The 22,442-nt window shown below is 35.4% G+C and overlaps 1 protein-coding gene across 1 annotated transcript; it reads right to left on the reverse strand.

The window, feature by feature from the left end:
- Positions 1 to 11,191: 11,191 nt before the first annotated feature.
- On the reverse strand, positions 11,192 to 11,587 carry LOC104886876 (uncharacterized). Its single transcript, XM_010671404.1, has one exon. The coding sequence runs from the start codon at positions 11,585 to 11,587 to the stop codon at positions 11,192 to 11,194; it is 396 nt and encodes a 131-aa protein (XP_010669706.1).
- Between the last annotated feature and the right edge of the window lie 10,855 nt (positions 11,588 to 22,442).

Raw genomic sequence — 22,442 nt, forward strand, 5'->3', positions numbered from 1 at the left:
TCAAAGTCCCTTACCCCAAAAACCAAAATACAATTGATCGAAATAAGCTTAGTGGAATTAGAGTAAGTAAGCAAGAACAAATGTCTATTATGAGAGAATGAAGGCACTTACTTAGTCAGACACACTTTGGAACTTATTTAGACTTCAATTTTTATAGTGACAATATAGAACGTGGGAATTAAAACATTTCATGTAAACCATTATCCCATGATGTTCCTTCCCTAAGGAACACGTTCCTTACAATCCCATGATCCCATGATCACTTTTTGGACGTGGAATGTTTTGTACTGCTCCTAGATTATAGGAGTTTTGAGCTTTATCCGAAAATAGTTTAATTAAAACAGATTTATATATAAAATAAATTAATCTTTAAGAAAATATTATCTTTTAAATAAATCTTTAAAAACCGATAATATTTTCTTATCTTTTTCGAAAAACAAAATCTTTTCCTTAAAAAGATTTTCATTAAAACTGATTTTCATCTTAGATAAAAACGTTCCTATTATTTAGGCATGACTTACTCAACTTCATGATTAATCGTTATATCTGCTTCAAGCCTAAGTCTAGTTCCTTTTAATTTAAGTTCCTTTAACAGATTGTTTAGTGCCAATTGTTTGTTCCTTAGAAAGGAACAAACTCTCATTCTCAAATAAGACTGCCAATGTTCCTTACCATACTTACTTGTTCCTTTACAATGGAACTAGAAAATAAAACGCCTTGCTTTATTCTTCTTGATCCAATGCTGCTCCAGTATCAACTTGGAAACATCTTCACTTATCTTCGAAATCCTCACTTGACTTCTCTTCCTTGACTTAGTATTCTTTGTTCCTTTTGACGATACCTTAAAAATCATACACTTAAAATAACTCATTAGTTCACTACTTAGTTTGCATCTTTGTTCTTTTGTCATCATCAAAACTAGGGTTCAACAATTTCCCCCTTTTTGATGATGACAACAAAGGTACAAACTAAGGAAATAACAAATAATATAAGTGAATGAAAAGATAAAACAATAAAGCAGAAAATGAAAAATACAACAAAATTAAGTAACCAACTTAATGTTTGATTTTGATTTTTCATTTACCTTAACCTATTTTTGATTTTTCATTTACCTTTATATATAGTTTGTTCCTTAAATCTTTTTCCCCCTTTGTCATCTTCAAAAAGAGAAGGCTCTGTGTGATGTGATTAATTGTAAGACCGTAAGACCATAAGCAAGCACCAATTATGGTTAAGTTAGAATTGCAAAGGTAAACTGCTCAAACATCAATCACAAATACTAGCCATTCCAAGGAAGAAATTATGCACAAATAATCACAAACAAAGACAAATAGCAAAAGTCATTTTTATATAGCACTTGTTCCTATAAAAAAAACAAAGAAAGAAAAAGAAAAGAAACTAAACAAACAAATCTGTTCCTCAAAAGTTAAACAGGAACTAAGAACTAGGAAAGGGGAAGGGAATTGTGTTCCTCAACTACTTCTTCTTCTACCACGTCCTCCAGTTTCTTCATCACTTCACCATGGTTTTCACCAACTTTCTGCTTCAAACTCTCAAGGGCTTGGGCCATTGTCTCCATCTTCTTCTGTTGCTCAATCACCGTATCACTTAGAACTTTCATGAGACCCAGCATTTTGTCAGTTTTATCATCTAAGGTCCAGTGAAGGTGATTATAAAATTTTATCATATGTTGTGCAGGAAGACAAACTTCGTTAACCCAACCACAATCATCCGTAGGAATTTGTTCCTCACCCTTGGAACCAGAGGCAGTAGGAGGTTTTGGTGGAGGAATTGGAGTAGGTTGGTTTGAAGTACCATCAGTTCCTGGAGTAGAGAACAGATGGGGAGGTGGTGTAAATGGGAGGAGAAAGGTGGTGGTGGTGGAAGAGTTGTAGAGGTGGTGGAAAAGGGATTAGGTCCAGTCAACTCATCCTTAATCTGTTCAAAACTGGAAGGAACAGAAAAGGATGAGGGAGAGATGAGGATAGTTTGGTAGAGGAACAAAGAGTTTGGTGAGATGGTGGTGTGGGTTCCTTGAGAGAGTGTTGTTCCTGTTCCTCCATATCAGAAAGGACTAAAGGTGAGTCCTTGTTGGAAGGAACAGGAGCAGAAAGAGCAATTTTCAATCTTGTGCTCTGCCTAACTCTCTTAGGAACAGGTGGGGTAGGCTTTTTGGCTATATTTTGCGCCTCTTTGGTTTAGGTTCCTTGGTCATGGTGTAGGAACTGGTTCCTCCAAAATCACATCTGCCAGTTCCTCTTCAACGCCTAGGCAGTTTCCTCTTGCTAGAGGAACTGGGAGCTGTTCTCCCTTGAGTGAGTACTCCCTCTTGGACAGAGAGATCCAACCATTAGAGTTTTCTCATTCAAAATATTCCCTGCTTAATTCCTAAAGTGGCCAACCAGTTAGCTTAACTTAAAATGAAAGAAGGGATGTAATCAAAGCCCATAATAACTACGCATTGTTTTCTATCAATGTGTAAGATGTTGGATGAAAAGAGAAGGGAAGTTTATTTGTATGTGTGGTCTAAACAGAACATATACACATGTCAAGAGACCCACTTCATTCCTCTTTTCAGTGCGAGGAATGAGTGCTCTCCAAACTAAATTAAACAAACTTTGTGAAGGAGAGAGTAGTTGTGGTTTAGTTTTCTGACCAGCAGTTCCCCAAAAGTTTCAACAATTTATCTTGGGAAAATTAGGGAAGGAAACAGTTCCTTTCCTTTTAAAATACAAACTGTTCCTTTGCAAGGAACTTCCCAAATCTTTGGCCAATGTTTCTTGAGTAAATTTTATTTTCTTCCCCTTACTTCAGTGTGCAAATACCATCAGTGTTGGTAAAATTCGCACAGAATTCATCCATTGCTAAAGAACTAGAGCATTGTTAAAAGCATATTCAAAGAGGTATTCCATACCCTTTCCTTTAGAATGTCTGTTAATTCATTAAATTTCACTTATTTGCCCATTCTAGTCTACACAAAAACCTAACACTACCTTGACTCACTTCTTTCAACCCGTTTCTTTGATGAAGAAGAGCAGTTCCTTTGGAAGGAACAGGGTGACTTTTCTTCCCCCTGAGTTTGTTCCGGGGATCTTCTTCATCATCCTCCTCATTAATTTCCTTCTTCTCTACTCCTTCTTGGAGATTCTAATTGTTTGCTCATCAATGGGTTTTCTTGATTTTGTTCGTTTCAGGGTTTTGGTAGGAGAAGGGTTTTCCATTTTAGAGGAGTTGGAGTTTTTGAGTTGGAAAAGGTGAATTTCGTGAGGTTTTTGCCATGATTGAGTAAGTTGGGGTTTTATGGTTTGTGAAGAGGTGTGAGGAGTTTTGTAATGGCGAAGATGAAGAGTTAAGGAACACGGTTTCTAGAAAGATGAATTAAAGAAGGAGGAGTGCATGTAACAGTGAATGTACACGCGTAAAAAGAAAAAAAATAAAAAAAAAAAAAAGCAAAAAGGAGATAAATGAGAATCAAGATTTAATTAAATCTGATTCCTATATTTTTGGGATTTTTCGGATATTTTTGATTATTATGGTTTTTTATTTGGAAAGAAAATAAATGCTAAGGAACTTGTGCTATAGGAACAACTAATGCTACATATCAATATTTTTCATATCATGCATGTTTCTTTACCTTAGGAACAGTAAGGGGAGTATTATGTGACATTTGTGAGTTGTTTTATTCCTTTGAATTCATGTTTATGTTTTTAACGTTCAATTTTGCAATGGTCTTAGGCAATTAAACACAATTATTTTACACACAAAGTCACTCAAATTATTCAGACATGGGGGAATGAATAGGAACAATCACTTAATTTTTATTAACCTAACTCAAGCCTTAATTTTTCATATCTATCTCTTTGAAAGGCTTAGTTAGTATATCAGCAATCTGATTCTCAGTTTGACAAAACTCAAGTTTAATCAAACCTTTTTCAACATTTTCTTTAGAAAGTGATGTCTGATATGTATATGTTTAACTCTGAGATGATGCACTGGATCTTTAGAAATACTAATAGCACTAGTATTATCACAATAAATAGGAACACAATCAAAGTTTATTCCATAGTCACTAAGTTGTTGTTTTATCCAAAGCATTTGGAGCAACATGCAGCAGCTGCTACATATTCTGCTTCAGCAGTGGATAAAGCAACTGTGTTTTGTTTCTTGGTACTCCAAGAAACTAAACTATGACTAAGGAATTGTCCATACCTGAGGTGCTTTTCCTATTTACAAGATCTCCAGCATAATCTGCATCTGCATATCCTTTTAGCTCAAATGTATCACTTCTTGGATAGTAGAGTCCAAGATCATCTGTTCCTTTAAGATATCTAAGAATTCTCTTCACAGCAGTAAGTGAGACTCTTTTGGATTTGCTTGAAATCTAGCACACAAACCAACACTGAAAGCTATGTCTGGACGACTAGCAGTTAGATACAAAAGTGAACCAATCATTCCTCTATATTTTGTTTGATCAACACTTGTTCCTATGGAGTCTTCATCTAATCTAGTTGAAGTTCCCATAGGAGTGTGATTTATCTTTGAGTTTTCGAGGCCATATTTCTTTACAATAGTTCCTTTATGTATTTTTGTTGGTGAACAATTATTCCCTTTTCAGTTTGTTTGATTTGTAGCCAAGAAAGAAATTTAACTCACCCATCATACTCATTTCAAATTCATTACTCATGAGATTGAGAATTCTTTGCATAATGTTTCATTTTGCTCCGAATATGATGTCATCAACATATATTTGAACAAGTAAAATGTCAGTTCCTTTGATTTTAGGAACAAGGTTTTTCAACCTTTCCTCTTTTAAAATTGTTTTCTAAAAGGAACTTTGATAATCTTCATACCATGATCTAGGTGCTTGTTTTAACCCATAAAGAGCTTTATCAAGCTTGTAGACATGTTTGGGAGATTATTTTTCAAAGCCTGGGGGTTGTTCAACATATACATCTTCATTTAGATAGCCATTTAGAAATGCACACTTAACATCCATTTGATATAATTTAAATCCCATGTAAGCAGCAAATGCAATTAAAATTCTAATGGCTTCTAATCTAGCTACAGGAGCAAAGGTTTCTTCATAATCTATTCCTTCTTGTTGATTATAACCTTTTACTACAAGTCTAGCTTTGTTCCTGACAATGGTTCCATATTCATCTAGTTTATTCTAAACACCCATTTTAAGCCAATTACTTTTTGTTGTTTAGAGAGGGAACTAGATGCCATACCTTGTTTCTTTCAAATCATTTAATTCAGCTTGCATGCAGTAATCCAATCAGAGTCAGTTAAGGCTTCTTCATGATTTCTTGGTTCCATCATTGATAGGAACGCATGAAATGCACAAAATTCCTTAACTGAGATCTAGTTTGCGTACCTTTGGATATGTCGCTGATTATGAGTTCCATTGGATGTGACTTTTGTTGTTCCAAGGTTTTGGTTGAAACTCTCTTATAGGAACATGTTGTTCCTCATGAGTTCCTTGAGTAGATGAGGAACTTGATCAGTTGTTCCTCTGTTAGCCTCGGTGGACTCTGTTCCTTCATCTTGAGGAACAGAACATCTTCTCTCCTTGAGGAACAGGAACATCATTGATGTGATTATTTTCTTCCTTCTCGTTCCTTTCCTCTTTACATCTTCTTCTTCATTTGAATCTGCATTTTTCTCACTTGGTTGTACCAACCCAATCTCATAGTCATCAACCTGTATGCTTGGATTGTATTTGTCAGATTCATCAAAGATTACGTGAATACTTTCTTCAACACACATAGTTCTCTTGTTATATACTCTATAAGCTTTACTATGTGATGAGTATCCTAAAAATATTGCTTCATCACTCCTTGCATCAAATTTTCCAAGATTATCTTTTCCATTATTATGCACAAAACACTTGCAGCCAAATGTTCTAAAATAGTGATGTTGGTTTCTTTCCAAAATATAGTTCATAAGGAGTTCTTTTAATGATAGGTCTCATCATGGCACGATTAATTATGTGACAAGCAGTATTAACAGCTTCAGCCCAAAAGTTCCTTGGAAGCTCACTAGCAATTAACATGGTTCTAGACATTTCCTCCAAAGTTCTATTTTTCCTTTCTACAACACCATTTTGTTGTGGTGTTCTAGGGGCAGAAAAATTATGATCTAGGCCATTATCTCTGCTTAAGTCATCAAATTTATAATTCTCAATTCCTTGCCATGATCTGATCTAATATGCATTATCTTATGACCACTCAATGTTAACTCTTTTAGCAAAGACAAGGAACTCATCATAAGTCTCATCTTTACTAGGAGAAAAATAACCCAAGTATACCTAGAGTAGTCTCTACAATAACTAATACATACCTCTTTCCACTTCTACTTTGAATTCTCATGGTCCACATAAGTCCATATGAATTATTCTAATGGTTTAGTGGTACTTCAATACGTTTTAGATTTGAAAGAGGATCTTACTTGCTTACCTCGTGCACATGCATCACAAACTTGATCAATATGAAATTTTATGGATGGTAATCCTAAAACAAGATCTTTTGATCTAAGTTTCTCAAGTAATGAAAAGCTAGCATGTCCTAGACGCTTGTGCCAAAGAAGTGAATCATCTTCAATAACACTAAGACAAGTTAAATTGATTTAGGAACAAGGTCAAGATCCACAATATATGTGTTCCCTTTCCTTGTTCCTTCCAAGATAACCTTCTTAGTTTTAATGTTGATGATCAAGCATTTTTCTTTATCAAATTTTACAGTATTTCCCTTGTCACAGAATTGAGAAATACTTAATAGATTATGTTTTAGACCTTCAACTAAAAATACATTTTCAATGGAGTGTAGTGGTGACTTACCAACCTTATGTTACCTTTCTTATTGTCACCAAATGTTACACTTCCACCTTCATAGGTTGTGAGTGAGAGAAACTTAGTTTTGTCTCCTGTCATGTGCTTGGAACAACCGCTATCAGATACCATGTGTTGTTCCCCCTACTCCAACCTGCAAAAATCAACTATTGTTAGTTGTAGGAACCCCTTCTTTCGTGGGTTCCTGTTCTTGACTAGGACTTGATTTGACAACCCATTTTCTTTTACTTATCTTACATTCTTGCCAATCACTTAATTTTAGTTGACATTGATTTATGTAATGACCTACCTTTCCACAATACATACAAAATTTTCACTAGGTAGATCAACATATTTCTTTGTCTTGTTCCTTTTCTTGTAGTTTTCAAAACCAAGACCTTCTTTTTCTTTGGTTTGGTTTCTCAATCCACTTAGGAACCATCGTTTTGCCTCTGTTCCTTGCGACAACCAGTTCCTTTTTAAGATTCAGATCTGTTCCTTTAAAAAATTTTTTCTTTATTCAAATTTTCAATCTCAGATCTGTATCCTTTCAAAGAGTTGATCTTATATCAAAGGAACTAGAACAGGGACAAACTCCTTCAAGTGTGAAATCTCTAAATTGATTAGTTAATTTTCATTTTTCACACTTTCATAATATTCTTTGATTTTTAAGTTTTTTCAAATAAATCAAAGAATCTTGTTTCAACATCTGTTCTCATTTTCTTAAGCCATTCTATGTGTTCTTTGCAGACCTTTAGGGCTTGTTCAGTTTGTTCACATTTTTCACGTTCATCTCTACATTCAAGAATTGCATCATAAAGAAGATCATATATTTCAGGCCTAGTTTTACAATCTAAGTCTGACTCAAGACCATGTTGACTTACCTCAACTTTTCTTCATCTTCTTTTTCATCAAGTTTTGCCATGAGGCAAAGGTTTGCTGTTTCTTCAGTTTGTTGTTCCTCTTCTTCTTCCGTCTCTGAATCTCCCCAAGCAGCTATCATTGCTTTGGCACATTTGCCTTAGAGAAAGGTGCCTTGATTCTTTGTTCCTTTCAGCAAAGCGTTCCTTGTTCCTTTCTTTGGTTTTTCATTTTCCCAAAGGGACATTCCTTGATGAAGTGATCTGTACTACCACATTTATGACAAGCAGCTTTGTTAGAAAATTTCTTAGTTTTACCTTTGAAGTTCCATTCTTCATGTTCCTATACATCTTTCGAAATTTTCGAACCATGAGGCTGCTTCTTCTTCTTCTAGTATGAATCATCTTCATCATCTGCTTTGAGAGCAATGATTTTGATTTGGAGCTTTCACCATATTCAGTATCAAGGTGAAGCTCATGAGTCATAAGTGACCCTGCCAGCTGTTCTAAGTTGAACTTAGTGAAGTCTTTTGTTTCTTGTAGAGCAGTGACTTTAGCCATCCATCTGTCCTTAGGAAGACTCCTAAGAACCTTTCGAACCTGTTCCTCAGATGAAATAAACTTTCCAAGAGAAGCAACTCATTAATAATGTTAGTAAAACGAGTAAACATATCTCGAATGCTTTCCTTAGTTTCATGAGAACAGTTCATATTGATTCATAAGTAAATCAATTTTGGATCTTTTGACTTCATTAGTTCCTTCATGGGTTACTTCTAGTAAATCCCATATTTGCTTTGCGGATTTGCATCCCATGATCCTATTATGTTCATGGGGTCCAAGTCCACAATGCAACAGTTTAATAGCCATGGCATTTACTTCCATTTTTTCAAAATCGATTTGTCATAATCAGAGAGGGGTTTTAGAGTTACCTCATTTTTGTCATTTGTAGTTGTTGACTCGAATCACCAACTTCAATGACTTCCAATGGTAGTTTTCAGCTTTGATGAATATCTCTATACGGTTCTTCCAGTAGTTGTAGTACTCCCCATTGAACATGGGAGGCCTTTGCTAGAGTAACCTTCCTCAAGTTTCTCGGTGGTATTCATTGTTCCTTGGATCTTTTTCTCAATAGGGTTTCCTATCTGTCGTGAGTTCTAGCTCTGATACCAATTGTTATTTCCCTAGGAACACATAAAGAGGGGGGTGAATTGTATGTGTAGAAATAAACGTAACTTTTTGGGAAATTTAAACTTAAACAAATAAACAAGCTAAGGAACACAAGGGATTTTTACGAGGAAAAACTTCTTGGGCCCAACAAGAAGAAACAACCTCGACCACTAGGGATTTTAAACTCAACTCTTTCACTAATTAGGCCAAACAACTTTGTTACAACCTAATTCTATTCTCGAGCCACACCTTGAGTTCCTAAACTCAAGTTCCTGAGCCACTGTTCCCTTAACAGCAGTTCCTCTCAACTTCACTCGAAGTTTTCTCACTCTTACTAGCTTTACTCAAAGCTTCTCTCTTACAGAACTTCACTCAAAGTCCCTTACCCCAAAAACCAAAATACAATTGATCGAAATAAGCTTAGTGGAATTAGAGTAAGTAAGCAAAGAACAAATGGCTATTATGAGAATGAAGGCACTGACACTTAATTAGTTAAACTCACTTAATTACTTAGTCAGACACACTTTGGAACTTGTTTAGACTTCAATATTTATAGTGACAATAATGTAGAACGTGGGAATTAAAACTGTGTTCATGTCGAAAACCATTATCCAATGATGTTCCTCCCTTAAGGAACACGTTCCTTAACACACCCCATGATCCCATGATCACTGTTTTGGACGTGGACATGTTGTTGTTACTGCTCCTAGATTATAGGAGTTACTTGAGCTTTATCCGAAAATCAGTTTAATTTAAAACAGATTTAATATTAAAACTAAAATTAAATCTTTTAAGAAAATATTATCTTTTAAATAAAATCTTTAAAAACCGAATAATACTTTTCTTATCTTTTTCGAAAAACAAAATCTTTTCCTCAAAAAGATTTTCCATAAAACTGATTTTCTCTTAGATAGAAAACGGTTACCTATTATTTAGGCATGACTTACTCAACTTCCATGATTGAACCGTTATACTGCTTCAAGCCTAAATCTAGTTCCTTTTAATTGTTAAGTTCCTTTAACAGATTTGATTAGTGCCAATTCGTTTGTCCCTAGAAAGAAACAAACTCTCATTCTCAAATAAGACTGCCAATGTTCCTTACCAACATTACTTGTTCCTTTACAATGGATCTAGAAAATAAAACGCCTTGCTTTATTCTTCTTGATCCAATGCTGCTCCAGTATTAACTTGGGAAACATCTTCACTTTAGTCATCGAAATCCTCACTTGACTTCTTCCTTGACTTAGTATTCTCTTTGTTCCTTTCGATGATACCTTAAAAATAATACACTTAAAATAACTCATTAGTTCACTACTTAGTTTGCATCTTTGTTCTTTTGTCATCATCAAAACTAGGGTTCAACACAAAAATTCACCATGCAGCTTCACAAGCAGAAACCCACCTCCCCGACTGGTAATGCTCTATCTCATCAATAGTGTCAACCTCACCTCTCCGCACAACATTGAAGGAGATCTTGTCATGCCCCTTGTAAACGTACTTATATAAGTACTTCACTGCTTTGATTGTCGAGCATACTTCTACGTTTTAATGACAGTCAAACGGGGATGAAAGATAAGGGTTATATGGTATTACCCATCTGTTATCCAATGTTGGTTTGCGTATATAAGCACTGTCACCAGTATCCCGTGTCTTGTACATCGGATAACCATCACAATTGTTTGTTGTCTCACTGCGAAACTGTTTTGGGTATCCATACTTGCAAGACCCCTTGCTCTTTAGATGCTTCATACACGGACATTCAGGGTTCAGGTGGCCACACGGACCATGCATCATGTGCTTAAGAATAATCTTCCTGAGGTGAGGATTATATTGTGTTGGGATTTCAGCACAAATGAATCTATCACAATTAATTAGATTTTATCATTTATTGGATTAAGGTGTTTAATAGAATTGGAAACAAAACACTTGATTAACAAGCATCTCTGTGCAAAATATGCAGTGAACGTATGAAAGATGAATGGAAATCAGAAAAATGCTCTTGTTTGTGTTTTTGTCAAAGAAAGAGCACGAGGTAAGTATGTATGCGCTTTTTCAAATTTAATTATCCTATTGACAGGCATTTCTATTGACGTTCTTTAGAAGTATTAAATAAGCAACATCATTTAATAATCATTTAACTAATGCTCATCACAATTATTAGGTTAGTACATAAGTGATTACCTATCAAAGTCCGCCGGACATTTGATCTTGAAAGCGGGCTTCAAAATGATGAGCATGTGGGCATGTGGTAGACCCCACTTCTGAAATTCAACAACATAAACAATTGCAGCAACATCGCCGAACACTTGTTTTTCCATAATATGTCTCTTCAATGCTAGTAGCTTGGCACGAAAAATCCTTGCAACCAATTGGGACGATTCTGAGCTTCTTCTCCAACAGCCAACTCCTTCTTGATCTCTGGCCAATTTACATTGCATGTCATTATGATGAACAAATCAGGCTTTCCATAGCGCTGCACCAAAGACATTGCATTTAAATATCTCTTTTTCATGTCTCTAGGTCCTCCGAGGAACGAAGGTGGCAATATTACTCTATGGCCAACATTAGCTGCACTGTTTTCTCCGCTTTCCAGTGTATCAAGTATGCCTTGGTATAGATCTGCTCTGATGGTTTCCTGATTGTAGCGGGAGAAATCCAATCGCGTGTTTTCAATTTTGACATACATGTCCACAATATACTGCTGCAGGCATCTCCCAGCTCTTAGAAGCATGTTATTAGGTTGATGTTAGATCTTATACGCATAATATTCTCTGCATGAAATTTGCTTTTCAAGCCTAGATCGGCCTTGAGACGCACCTATTTAATAAAACTTATAAGAGATATTGGTACTTGATTAATAATTAGCATAGATACATTATAAATGAAGGAAATAAAGAACACATAGGGCATACGTGAAGCTTCTTCCATTAGCAAGGCCTCAGCAGTGTGCACAGCACAAGAGGCAACGAGGTCTTCTTGAGTAGCTATTTGGCTCCGACCTCCATTTGACATTCTTTTCAGTTCTTGGCTCCACCCACAATCCCCACATGAGAACAAAAGGGGATATTGAAGTGGATCAGAGCACCCATAATAGTACATGATCCTATGCGAGGTATTAGATCTTCCACATACAACTATATATGGACTGTTAGACTGGCTCGAGGAAGTGCTTTCTAACCATATGGCAGCCACTTCATCAGATGTAGGGGCATTATAAGTGCGTTGGTCAAGCACAGTTTTTTTGTTTATAAGTATTTCGGTGTCTTCACTGATTTGGATTTCCTTCAAAGATCGGAAAAAATTGGCGTAAGGGTTCATTTTTATGATATTAATGAGGATATCTATTATATCTTGTCTTAATTCTGGGAAACAACCAGCACGATATTCAGCTTCATGTTGGGCATCATAAAAATATAATTGTAAATACTTGGGATTTTCATCATTAGGGAGTAAATTAGGTACAAAGTGATACAATTGTCCATGCAATTTAAAGACATATATTCCTTTTTGTGTTTCTGCACCGTAGTCCCCCCCCCCCCAAGTGAGCTAAAAGCAAGCAAGTTATTGTATATGCGCGCATATTTCCTGAAATGTAAAGCATCTTCTTCTAAAGAAGTGAAGAGCCTTACAAGTTTGGGGGGATATTCATTAGAAACCAAATCAATTTCTCCATCACCACAACAGAAATGCAACGATTCATATGCAAATTTTTTAGCACTGCATTTTGGGCAGTACTAAGGTTGAGGCAAATCGAATGATTCTATTGGTAATGGTTGTCCAATCACTGCATCAGGGACTTTTGATGTTTATGCAGCAATAATTAGAAGCAGATCATTTTAGGGTCTGCATCGAATTTAATTTTGGGATGTACGAATACTTACTTTCAGGGCTTGTTATGGGATGCCTTGTCCGTGGTAATTTAGCTTGTCGAGTCCTAACTTCTCCTGTACAACTATGGAATGCACACCTAGGTGTAATTTTTTCACAATGGGTTTTCATAAACAGAACAAGCTCACTAATCTGACATTACCTAGTGGAACCAATTTGAGAGAGAGCGTGAACAACTCTCATGCGTTTGGTAGCACGCGAATAACTTGTAAATTTATCTGCCATTTATGATGACAGGGTTCAATTAGTGGACATAAAGATGAAGATAGAAGCTTAGAGATATGCAAAGTAAGATACAAAAGGTCCTATGGACAAGAGAATTGGCAGCGTAAAAGCAAATTACCCATGCTAATGTTGAATAGGTTGTATTTGTGGTCAAGCGCTGAACCTTAAGTGTAGTGTTGTACCTGCATCACATGTATAGTGATCAAAGTAGGCAAATGTATTCTTTAAATCAACCAATTATCATGCTGAAAGGTAAGGGCATAAAACCCTTCCATTTAGCTAAACCACATATGGATTGTTTTCTCTTACTGGACTGCAAATTTGGGAAAATTAACTATTAATTAATGAAAATTAGGGAGACATAATATGGTAATTAGGTCATATGATTTTCTGAACGGGTAGAAGCACAACCATTTCATTTAGCTAAACAGGAAATGGAGCAAATACCTACAGAAAATGGAATTAACAGATTTTTTTAAAAAAATTACCTCAAATGGATCTCAATAATACTTGTTGTGCAGACTGTAGTATATAGATCATCTTTCTGTGTTTACAATGTCACGAAGACATACATTAGAATAGGATCTGATATGTTCACAAGAAAAATAAGGTAAAGCAAAGATGTTAGACATTAGATATATCCATCACAACACAAGACCATTGCCATACAAAAAACGTGGATAAATAAACGCACACAGTTGAAAAGTAGATTAAGAAAAACAAAAGGTACAGGCGAACTACAAAAGTAGTGCCATTTCATAATTTGTGGAGAACTACATCTTAGGGTACAGTACATAGACCCAAAAAGGCGCGACAGTGCGCTCGCATAGGTAGAAAACATAAAAGGTAACATTCACAACTATTATTGTCAACAACAAACAGCTAACAACCCTATTTTACAAGAACCTAGTACACGACATTATAATGTAAGCACTCTTACATGCTGGTAAAGGTTTTATAGCCTAGGTATGACAAAAGGGAACTACATAAATGCAAAAGGTTAGTTCCTAATAAGATAAGAGCGTCTTATATATACATCTTAGACAAACTAAGAATGCTTGAAAACAGTATCAAGCTCTGGAAGAGTCATGAAGTCAAGTGGGATTTCAGTTTCAGAGGCAGCAACAACAGATGGATTTGCAATTATTGGATGTGGTTTGCGTTTTTTAGGAGCGAGTGGAGGAGATACAATGAAGGGTATTCGGAACGCAGCACCTCGAGGAGTGAAGCAATCCTGCTCTACAAGAAGTAGAGAGGGTTCAAGACTTTCTTTGATCCCCAAAACACGTTCCTTTTGGGCCAGATAACTTTCCCTTGCAAGGGTGCACATCAGAGCATCAAACTTAAAAGTTGTAGGACTGTAGTTTGCATCCACAATTTCCAAGTTGTAAACACTGAGCAGGTAGAAAAGCGCCTTCTTTGCAAGACTCTGTTTTGCTGCAGCAAGTGTAGAGCAACAATCACCAAAGATGTATTCATATCCAAATTCACTTTTTGGGGGTGTTACTGTGAGCCATGAAGTGTATTGTTCAGGGTTGTGCTCGATTGTCTTAATAGTAGTGCATCGAATAGCAACTGTTCTAAACACAACTTGTAAAATTGACATGAAATCAACACACACATACTTAGAAGCACCCCATTCATTGTCAGACAAGGGTTCATGCAAGGCAATATTTGGTAGAACCTTCTCAACACGATCTAATTCGGCCCGTTTGAGGTTGTACAAGGCAGCACAACGACAAACATTTGCCTCTTAATAGAGGTCACATCTTCAACATACACTTCATATTTTTTGATAAGGTCATGGACAACTTTTCGTGCGGCCTTTTCGCACGACTCTTCCACCTTCCCAGCCTCCCCGCCAACATAAATGTAGGCTATTGGACCACAATATGCCTTAACAGACACACATACATTATTCTTAGAAGCATCTACAAACTGATAAATCGGATCAGGAAAGTGCAAAGCTGTGGTTATTTGCTCCAATAAAGGGTGGAAAAGGATCACTACTTGTATAGGCACTGGATCCATAACCTGTAACGATGGAAATGCTAATTATTGGTTTGACAAGAACAAGTGGGATACAGGGTAACTAAGGCATGATAAGCCTATGCAAAAAAAAAAACAATAGACCCTACGTCCAACAATAGGCCATAAACTAATATCTAGCTAATAAAATGGACAAGCAAGAAAGTGGTCAAGCACACAGAAAAAATATAACATTTTTCTATTGCGAAAATCTTAGCAAGCAGATTAGGTCAGCAGTTATAAAATCATATTTGTTCTAGAGTTCTTCATGACATGCTCGAGGTATGGTGGCGTATCAAAGATGATAAGAATGGAGTAAATAGAACTCTTGTAATAGGTAGCCATCGGTGGGCTGCCTATGTAACATTTTCATAAAGCAAATTAAGGCACAAATGTGCATTTTTATATCTAGTCAAGGGTAGTGTTTCTTATGCATATTAAGGCCCTATTCATTTAGAATTGCGTAACCCTCTAACCATTTAAGCATCCAGTATATATATATTACACCCCACCACCCTCCTTCTCTGTGAAAATACAAAAGTAACATTGAAAATACTAATACAAATAAAAGAAGGCAACATTTGTTTTTTTTTTTTTCCAAAAAAAGCAAGAAGACAAGTTATGACATTCCTTTTTGAACCACATTTTAGATAAGAAGCAGGTAGTAAAAAGGCCTACAAATGTGCAAGAACATTAGATAAATAAAATAAATGACCATCCAAAAGGTAAAAAGTATGAAGAATAACTTTTCTAAGACATGTAAGCATAGACAAACAGCTACATGTACTTCACAAACAAACCAAAGTAGTTGATATCCACTTTTCCAACAGTCATGCACTAAAAGCATAAGTTGCTCTTTCAAAAATGGCATTAATATCAACTATGACATTTCCCCTTTAAGGAAACCTTGAGGTAAGACTTTAATACTTTAAATAGTATAAGGACAGCAACAGAAGACAACAAATCTACACCAAGTAAGGCAAAGTAACATGATTATTGCACTTCGAAATCTATCAGATCTAAAGAAAGTAAAGCTACTAACAAGTGTACACCAAATAAAGTAAACATGAATGACAGTATCAAGAAGCAATAAATCTAAATAATCAAGCGTAATTCTTAACAGAATCATTAAAATATCATGTATTTAATTTTTAAAAAAATTAAAATTATGACGCTTAACTCTTAACAAGAGCATTAAACTATCATGTATTTTTTTTTTTTTTTTGCAAAAAAGCTTACATACTTATACTTTTTTCTAATCAAATATACAGAAGATATTGTTAATTTTAGTAATCTACCAAATAACGCAAAGTTTAGATGCTTATACTTTTTACTAATCAAAGCTACTCAATTTTACCATTTCCACTAAAAAAAATAGATTAGTTTAAACCAAAAAAGAAAGAGTGAGGAAACCAAGGGTTAGTATGATCACCCCACCTTAGGTTTTTGGAGTCGGTAGAACAAAGAAATGAGGAAGTTCTACATAAAAGAGGTTTTGTTTGTTCCTTTCTAAGAGCAGTTTTCAAGTACTAATAGTACTAATAGAGCATTCCTATAGTGTGTAATTGTGGCAAGGAGGCATAGAGGGGAGCACATTTCGTGGCAAGTACATAAAAGACACAGTAATTTCAGTAACAAACAGTAGCGTCTCACCTATTACATTTGAACAATATTTGATTTCGCAATTTGTAAAATTCAGGATGTTCAATATTAAGCCAACTAAGCATTCAACTGGTACTAAATTTGCAATTAGAAGCCATCAACAAAAGGAATTAATTTTGCAATTTGATTTGAAGAACAAACAGTAACAACTCACCTATTACAATTGAACAATATTTGATTTCGCAATTTGTAAAATTCAGGATGTTCAATATTAAGCCAATTAAGCATTCAACTGGTACTAAATTTGCAATTAGAAGCCATCAACAAAAGGAATTAATTTTGCAATTTGATTTGAAGAACAAACAGTAACAACTCACCTATTACAATTGAACAATATTTGATTTCGCAATTTGTAAAATTCAGGATGTTCAATATTAAGCCAACTAAGCATTCAACTGGTACTAAATTTGCAATTAGAAGCCATCAACAAAAGGAATTAATTTTGCAATTTGATTTGAAGAAGATACCTTTTTTTTTATTGTATTCACATCCAGAACTGGCTTCAAAGTATTCTATTGTGCAATTAATTTTTCGAGGACAGCTGAGCATGGCAGAACCCATGGTTGCGTTAAACCACATGCGCTTTTTTAATTTTCGTTGGGCTTTTTTTTGTTTGGCAGAAGAAATATGTGCGAATGATGGTGGGGGTGATTTGCCGGCAATTTTTGGAAGGTGGCGATGGTGAATCGCCTGCACCAGGATATAAGGGAATGAAAATGGAGATGACGAAGGCAGAAGGAAGTAGAGGAATGAAAATGGAGATGGCGAAGGTGATGTGGAAACTTCCAGGTGATGAGAAAGCCACATATGGATTAATGGCAGGCCAGTAATTTAAGGAAGTTGGGAGGGCAGCAACATCATTTAACTGTTACTAAGCTACAATAACTTCACTTCGCACTTTTTAATAGGTATCGATATATCTTTTCCCTCTAATTTGGGCCTGTGTGGCCCATTGGAGTCAAGTTCACTTGTGTATTTTGTGAGCCAATGACACAATTATTGGATCACGTTATTATCGCAACTTTGGAATACTTTTGGTAGGTCTTTGGCCTATCAAACTCACCCACTTAATGGCTTAAGCTGAAAATCCTAAAGTTGGAACATTCGCGGGCCGGGGGGGGGGGGGGGGGGGAGGGGAGCCCCATGCTTTTGCGAAATTAATTTATCTAAAAACTAAATTCAAACTCGATATTATATTCATCCTTGAAACTTCAACTATTCATCAAAATCGTAGAAAAATCTTCAATGCTTTGTATTTCGAGCACAAATTAATTATTGATTCACAAAATCATTGTGGAGGTTTATGGATATCTTGGAATAATTCTAATATTATTGTTCACGCTCACTCTTCTCACGCTCGATATGCTTCACTGTAAGTTACTAATAAACCTACGAAATAAGCAATATTTAATTGTTATTGTCCTGCAAAGGATCAAGAGAAGGATGCTTTCTAGCAATACCTTCAACATTTCATTTATTTCAAGCCAAACTTCGCCTTGGGTACTTATTGGTGATTTTAATAAAATGTTAGAATGTAATGACAAACTTGGAGAAAGGCCACTCCTCCTGTACCAACTGCGACGTCTTCTTCATTTTATCGCCAATTGCAACGCACAAGACATTCCATGCATACAAAACTGCTATTCATAAGAAAAATACCATAAGTAGCACAATGATTTACGAAAAACTTGATAGAACAATAGCTCATTCCTTGTTTATAGGAGACTTTCCTAATACTAATATATCTTATGAAAATTTCACTGTATCGGATCACACCACCAGTCTTTCTCTCCACCAACGACCAAAATCATAACCATTATTTCCCATTTTTATTTCAAAATGCATGGGTCCTAGAATCATAGTCACATTGCATAATTAAAAAAAATGGCTTGCTCACATACGAGGCTCGCGTTTTTATCGTATTTAACAAAAGGTTATCTGAATAAAGAACGTTCTAAAAATTTGGGCTCGCAACCATTATTGCCACACAATAACAAAGTTATCCAAAATGAAAACAAAATTAAGGAACTTTAATCTATTTTCTGGCAACAACCTTACAACCCCATTATATTATATCGACCCTTATTAACCGTCTAATTCTCCAATGAGAAAAATTACTATTGTTCGGTCAACATCATAGGGAAACTCAAAGTAAAGATAAATGGCTAACTCGGGGAGACAGAAATTCAAGATTCTTCCATGACAAATTTAAAAAGAAAAATGCAAAACATACTATCCCCCGACTCAAAAATGATCTAAACCAATGGGTTGAATCTCCTGACGACATTGACTAGCTATTGATAAACTCTTTTAAACAAAGATTCACCTCTTCACACCATGATACTCGCAACATTAACCTGTCATTATTTCCCCCTTAGTATCAAACAATGATTGTAATCCTCTACTAGCTCCAATTTCAAGTGAATAAATCAAACAAGCTACATTTGATATCAATCCTCAGAAAGCCCCTGGATCAGATGGCTTTGGAGGTAAATTCTTCCAAGCCTATTGGCCCGTAATTTGAAAAGAAATCACTACCGCAATACAAAGTTTTTTCCATCATGGTAAATTGCCACCATCTCTAAAACATAAGTTCATAACGCGAACACCCAGATAATCCAAACCACTTGAATTTCGACCTATAAGTTTACTTTACACCCTCTACAATTTCATTTCAAAAATAATAGTAGGAAGATTGAGTCTCGTTCTTCAAAAAACTATAAGTCACTTTAAAAAATGCATTTACCCCCGGTCGATCAATCCATGATAATATCCTGATTGCCAAGGACATTTTAAACACATTTCATAAGTCACAAAATAAAACAGGTTGGACTACTATAAAATTATAAATGAAAAAAGCTTACGCCTGTATTGATGAGACTTCTTATGGGCCACTCTCCAAGCATTTGGTTTCCTTGCTCTTTGGATTGATTGGATAAAAGAATGTGTCACTAATGTGTCCTACTCCATTAAAATAAATGAAAAGCCTACTCCATGGTTTAAACCTTCTCTCTTTGACAAAGGTGATCTAGTCTCTCCTCAACTTTTTCATACTCTGTATGAAAGTTTTTGTCACAAAGACTAGTATAACATTTCAAGATAATACTATGGGAATAGGTTTTAAACCTCGTCCACACTCCCCTTCAATCCATTGTCTAATGTTTGCAAATGATTGCTTTCTTAACTCTAAAACTACCAACGCCGATTGTAATAACTTAAAAGACTCACTGATGCTTTTTGCCAGTTATCAGGCCAACTTGTGAACCTTAATAAATCTTCGATTATTTTGTCCAAAAAGGTTACACTGTCAAGAAAATTCTCATTAGTCAATCAATTTCATATGGTACAAAATTCTAATTTAGGTCGCTAAGCTATTTTGGAATTTATTTTAGCTCGTTCCAACCTATCACAAATGACTTTAAACAAATCATTCAAAAAGCACAACAAAGGATACAATTGGGAATCAGGCTTTATTTCCAAATATGGTAGGCATACCCTTATAGAAAGCAACCTCAAGGCTCTTCTGGCGTTTGTTTGCTCATCTTCTCTCCTACCTCACTGCATTGGAAAATCAATTGATAGCATGCATTGATCCTTCTTTTGGAGACAACAAAAAGATGAAAATGTCATCCGCTTAATAGCTTGGGACAAAATCTGTAAACCAAAATCGAAAGGCAGTCTAGACTTAAAAAATCCCTTCCCCTTAACAAAGTATTTATAGCTAAACTTGGTTGGAAAATTCTCACTAAACACAACAACTTATGGGTAAAACTTATCAAACAAAAATACTTGTCCAACACTAATTTCTTTCAATGTAAACCCAAATCTATTGATTCCTAAATATGGCGACATATTCTTGATCAAAAAGAGACATCATTAGAAAAAAAATTAGATGAAAAATAGGTGATGGTAGATCCATCTCTTTTTGGCTTGACAATTGGCTTTCCCATGCGTCTTTAATCGAGTTGCTTAACACCTCATCAGACCAGGTGAATATAAATTTAAAAGTTTTTGATTTGATTCTTCAATCCAATGGGTCATTCAAAAAATGCAACATATGATACCAGTTCAACTCATACAAAATAATCAAAGGCATCCCCCTCCCATCTATAGCTACACCCGAGATCCCCATATGAGGATGCTCATCTTCTAGAAAATTTTCGGTTAAATCAGACACTTGACTAGCTATAACCTTGATCCTAATTAGGAAAATTGGATCTTTAGATGGATTTGGAATCTAAAAATTCCCCCCAAAGCTTCAAATTTTTCGATGACAAATTTGTCATAAAAGACTAGGCGTCAGAGACCCATTGTATAAAAGGAAAATTATTCCAATTTACTTAAGCCCCTTATGTCAGCCACATACTGAAACTTTAGGCCATCTTTTTAACCAATGTACCATATCCAAAAAAATATGGGATCCACATGAAACTCGAACATGGCTTAACTATTAACATACATAACCCTCCCTTCTAACTGTTTTTCAATCTCTTAAATCTTCGAAAAATGTCATGACAAAACTCACTTTTTCAATATGGTTCATTTGGAAAGAACTAAAAGATATCATAATTAATAACACTACATTCAACAATCATATAGTTCTCCATAAAGCTAACTACCTATTTTAAGAATGGACTCTACGTACTAGGCTCGATTCTTGTTATCTTGCAAGTACTCCTTTGTTGTTCTCTTCGCATCAAACTTCTACCGTGCAACAACCATCTACTATCTCGATTGTCAGGGTCCCTCCAACCCCCCACCCCTCATAATTACAAGCTCAACTTTAACGGGTTCGTTGCTGAAAATTATGCAGCAGCCGGGGTCATCATTCGCAACTCGGCGAACTCGTTTATGCCACTAATACTCATAATCTAGGGATAACACCGGTTTTTTTTGCCGAAGCTACAACCCTCCATAAAGGTCTCATTTTAGCTTCAAAGCATGGTATTCAAGACATTCATATTGAAGACGACAATCTCCTAGTGATCAATGCGGTTAAAAATCTTTGGAAAGATCCATGACAAATCCAACTTTTTCTAGATTATGTCAAAGCTCTTCTACACCAATTTTGTTCCTAATTACATTCAACATATCTATCAAGAAGCAAATAAAGCAGCAGATTGAATAACAAATGTTAGACATCTAGTTCAATCAAGTTTTCAAATTGTTCATTGTACTAGTTTTACCATCCTTGTAAATGATATGTTAGGAATACCCCTTGCGAGGGTCTGCTAAAATATATTTCTTCTTACCTTAATAAATAAAAAGTTTCTTTTTAAACAACTTTTTTGAGCTTATTATATGCTTTTCTAAAGAAAAGGTTACAACCACTAGCTTTCATTATTAACTACTAATAGAAATCAAAAGCAAATGCATCTTCAACATACAAGGGTGACTCTTTAGTACTTTTGCTCGTGTAGCGAACTTGAGAGGCATAAGCCCATTAAGGTGAGGCATAAGCCCATTAAGGTGAGGCATAGTATGATTTGCTACATTAGCCTCTCCAAACAAACTGAACTGAATTAAAGCAAAAAAGAAGTTTATAAAATTCTCTAACAATCATTCCTAAAATCTAGATACGAGCCACCATTATTTTGACTATTTATCAAATTAATTTACTTGAAGACAATCAGATTTCATTACAATATCCTTTTGCATAACATTGAATGTCCCTCTTCAAACCAAGAACAATGGTATTTGTTTTTAACATTGACCTCCCACGAGTATTGATTATTGAACATATTGGCAAGTTGTAAGGACGACATGCCTACCATGGTCGTGAA

The sequence above is a fragment of the Beta vulgaris genome, chromosome 2 (genome assembly GCF_026745355.1).
Source record: "Beta vulgaris subsp. vulgaris cultivar EL10 chromosome 2, EL10.2, whole genome shotgun sequence".
NCBI lineage: Eukaryota > Viridiplantae > Streptophyta > Magnoliopsida > Caryophyllales > Amaranthaceae > Beta > Beta vulgaris.

Coding starts and splice junctions, on each gene's coding strand:
- LOC104886876 (XM_010671404.1), bottom strand. CDS start 11,587: ATGCTTCTAAGAGCTGGGAGATGCCTGCAGCAGTATATTGTGGACATG.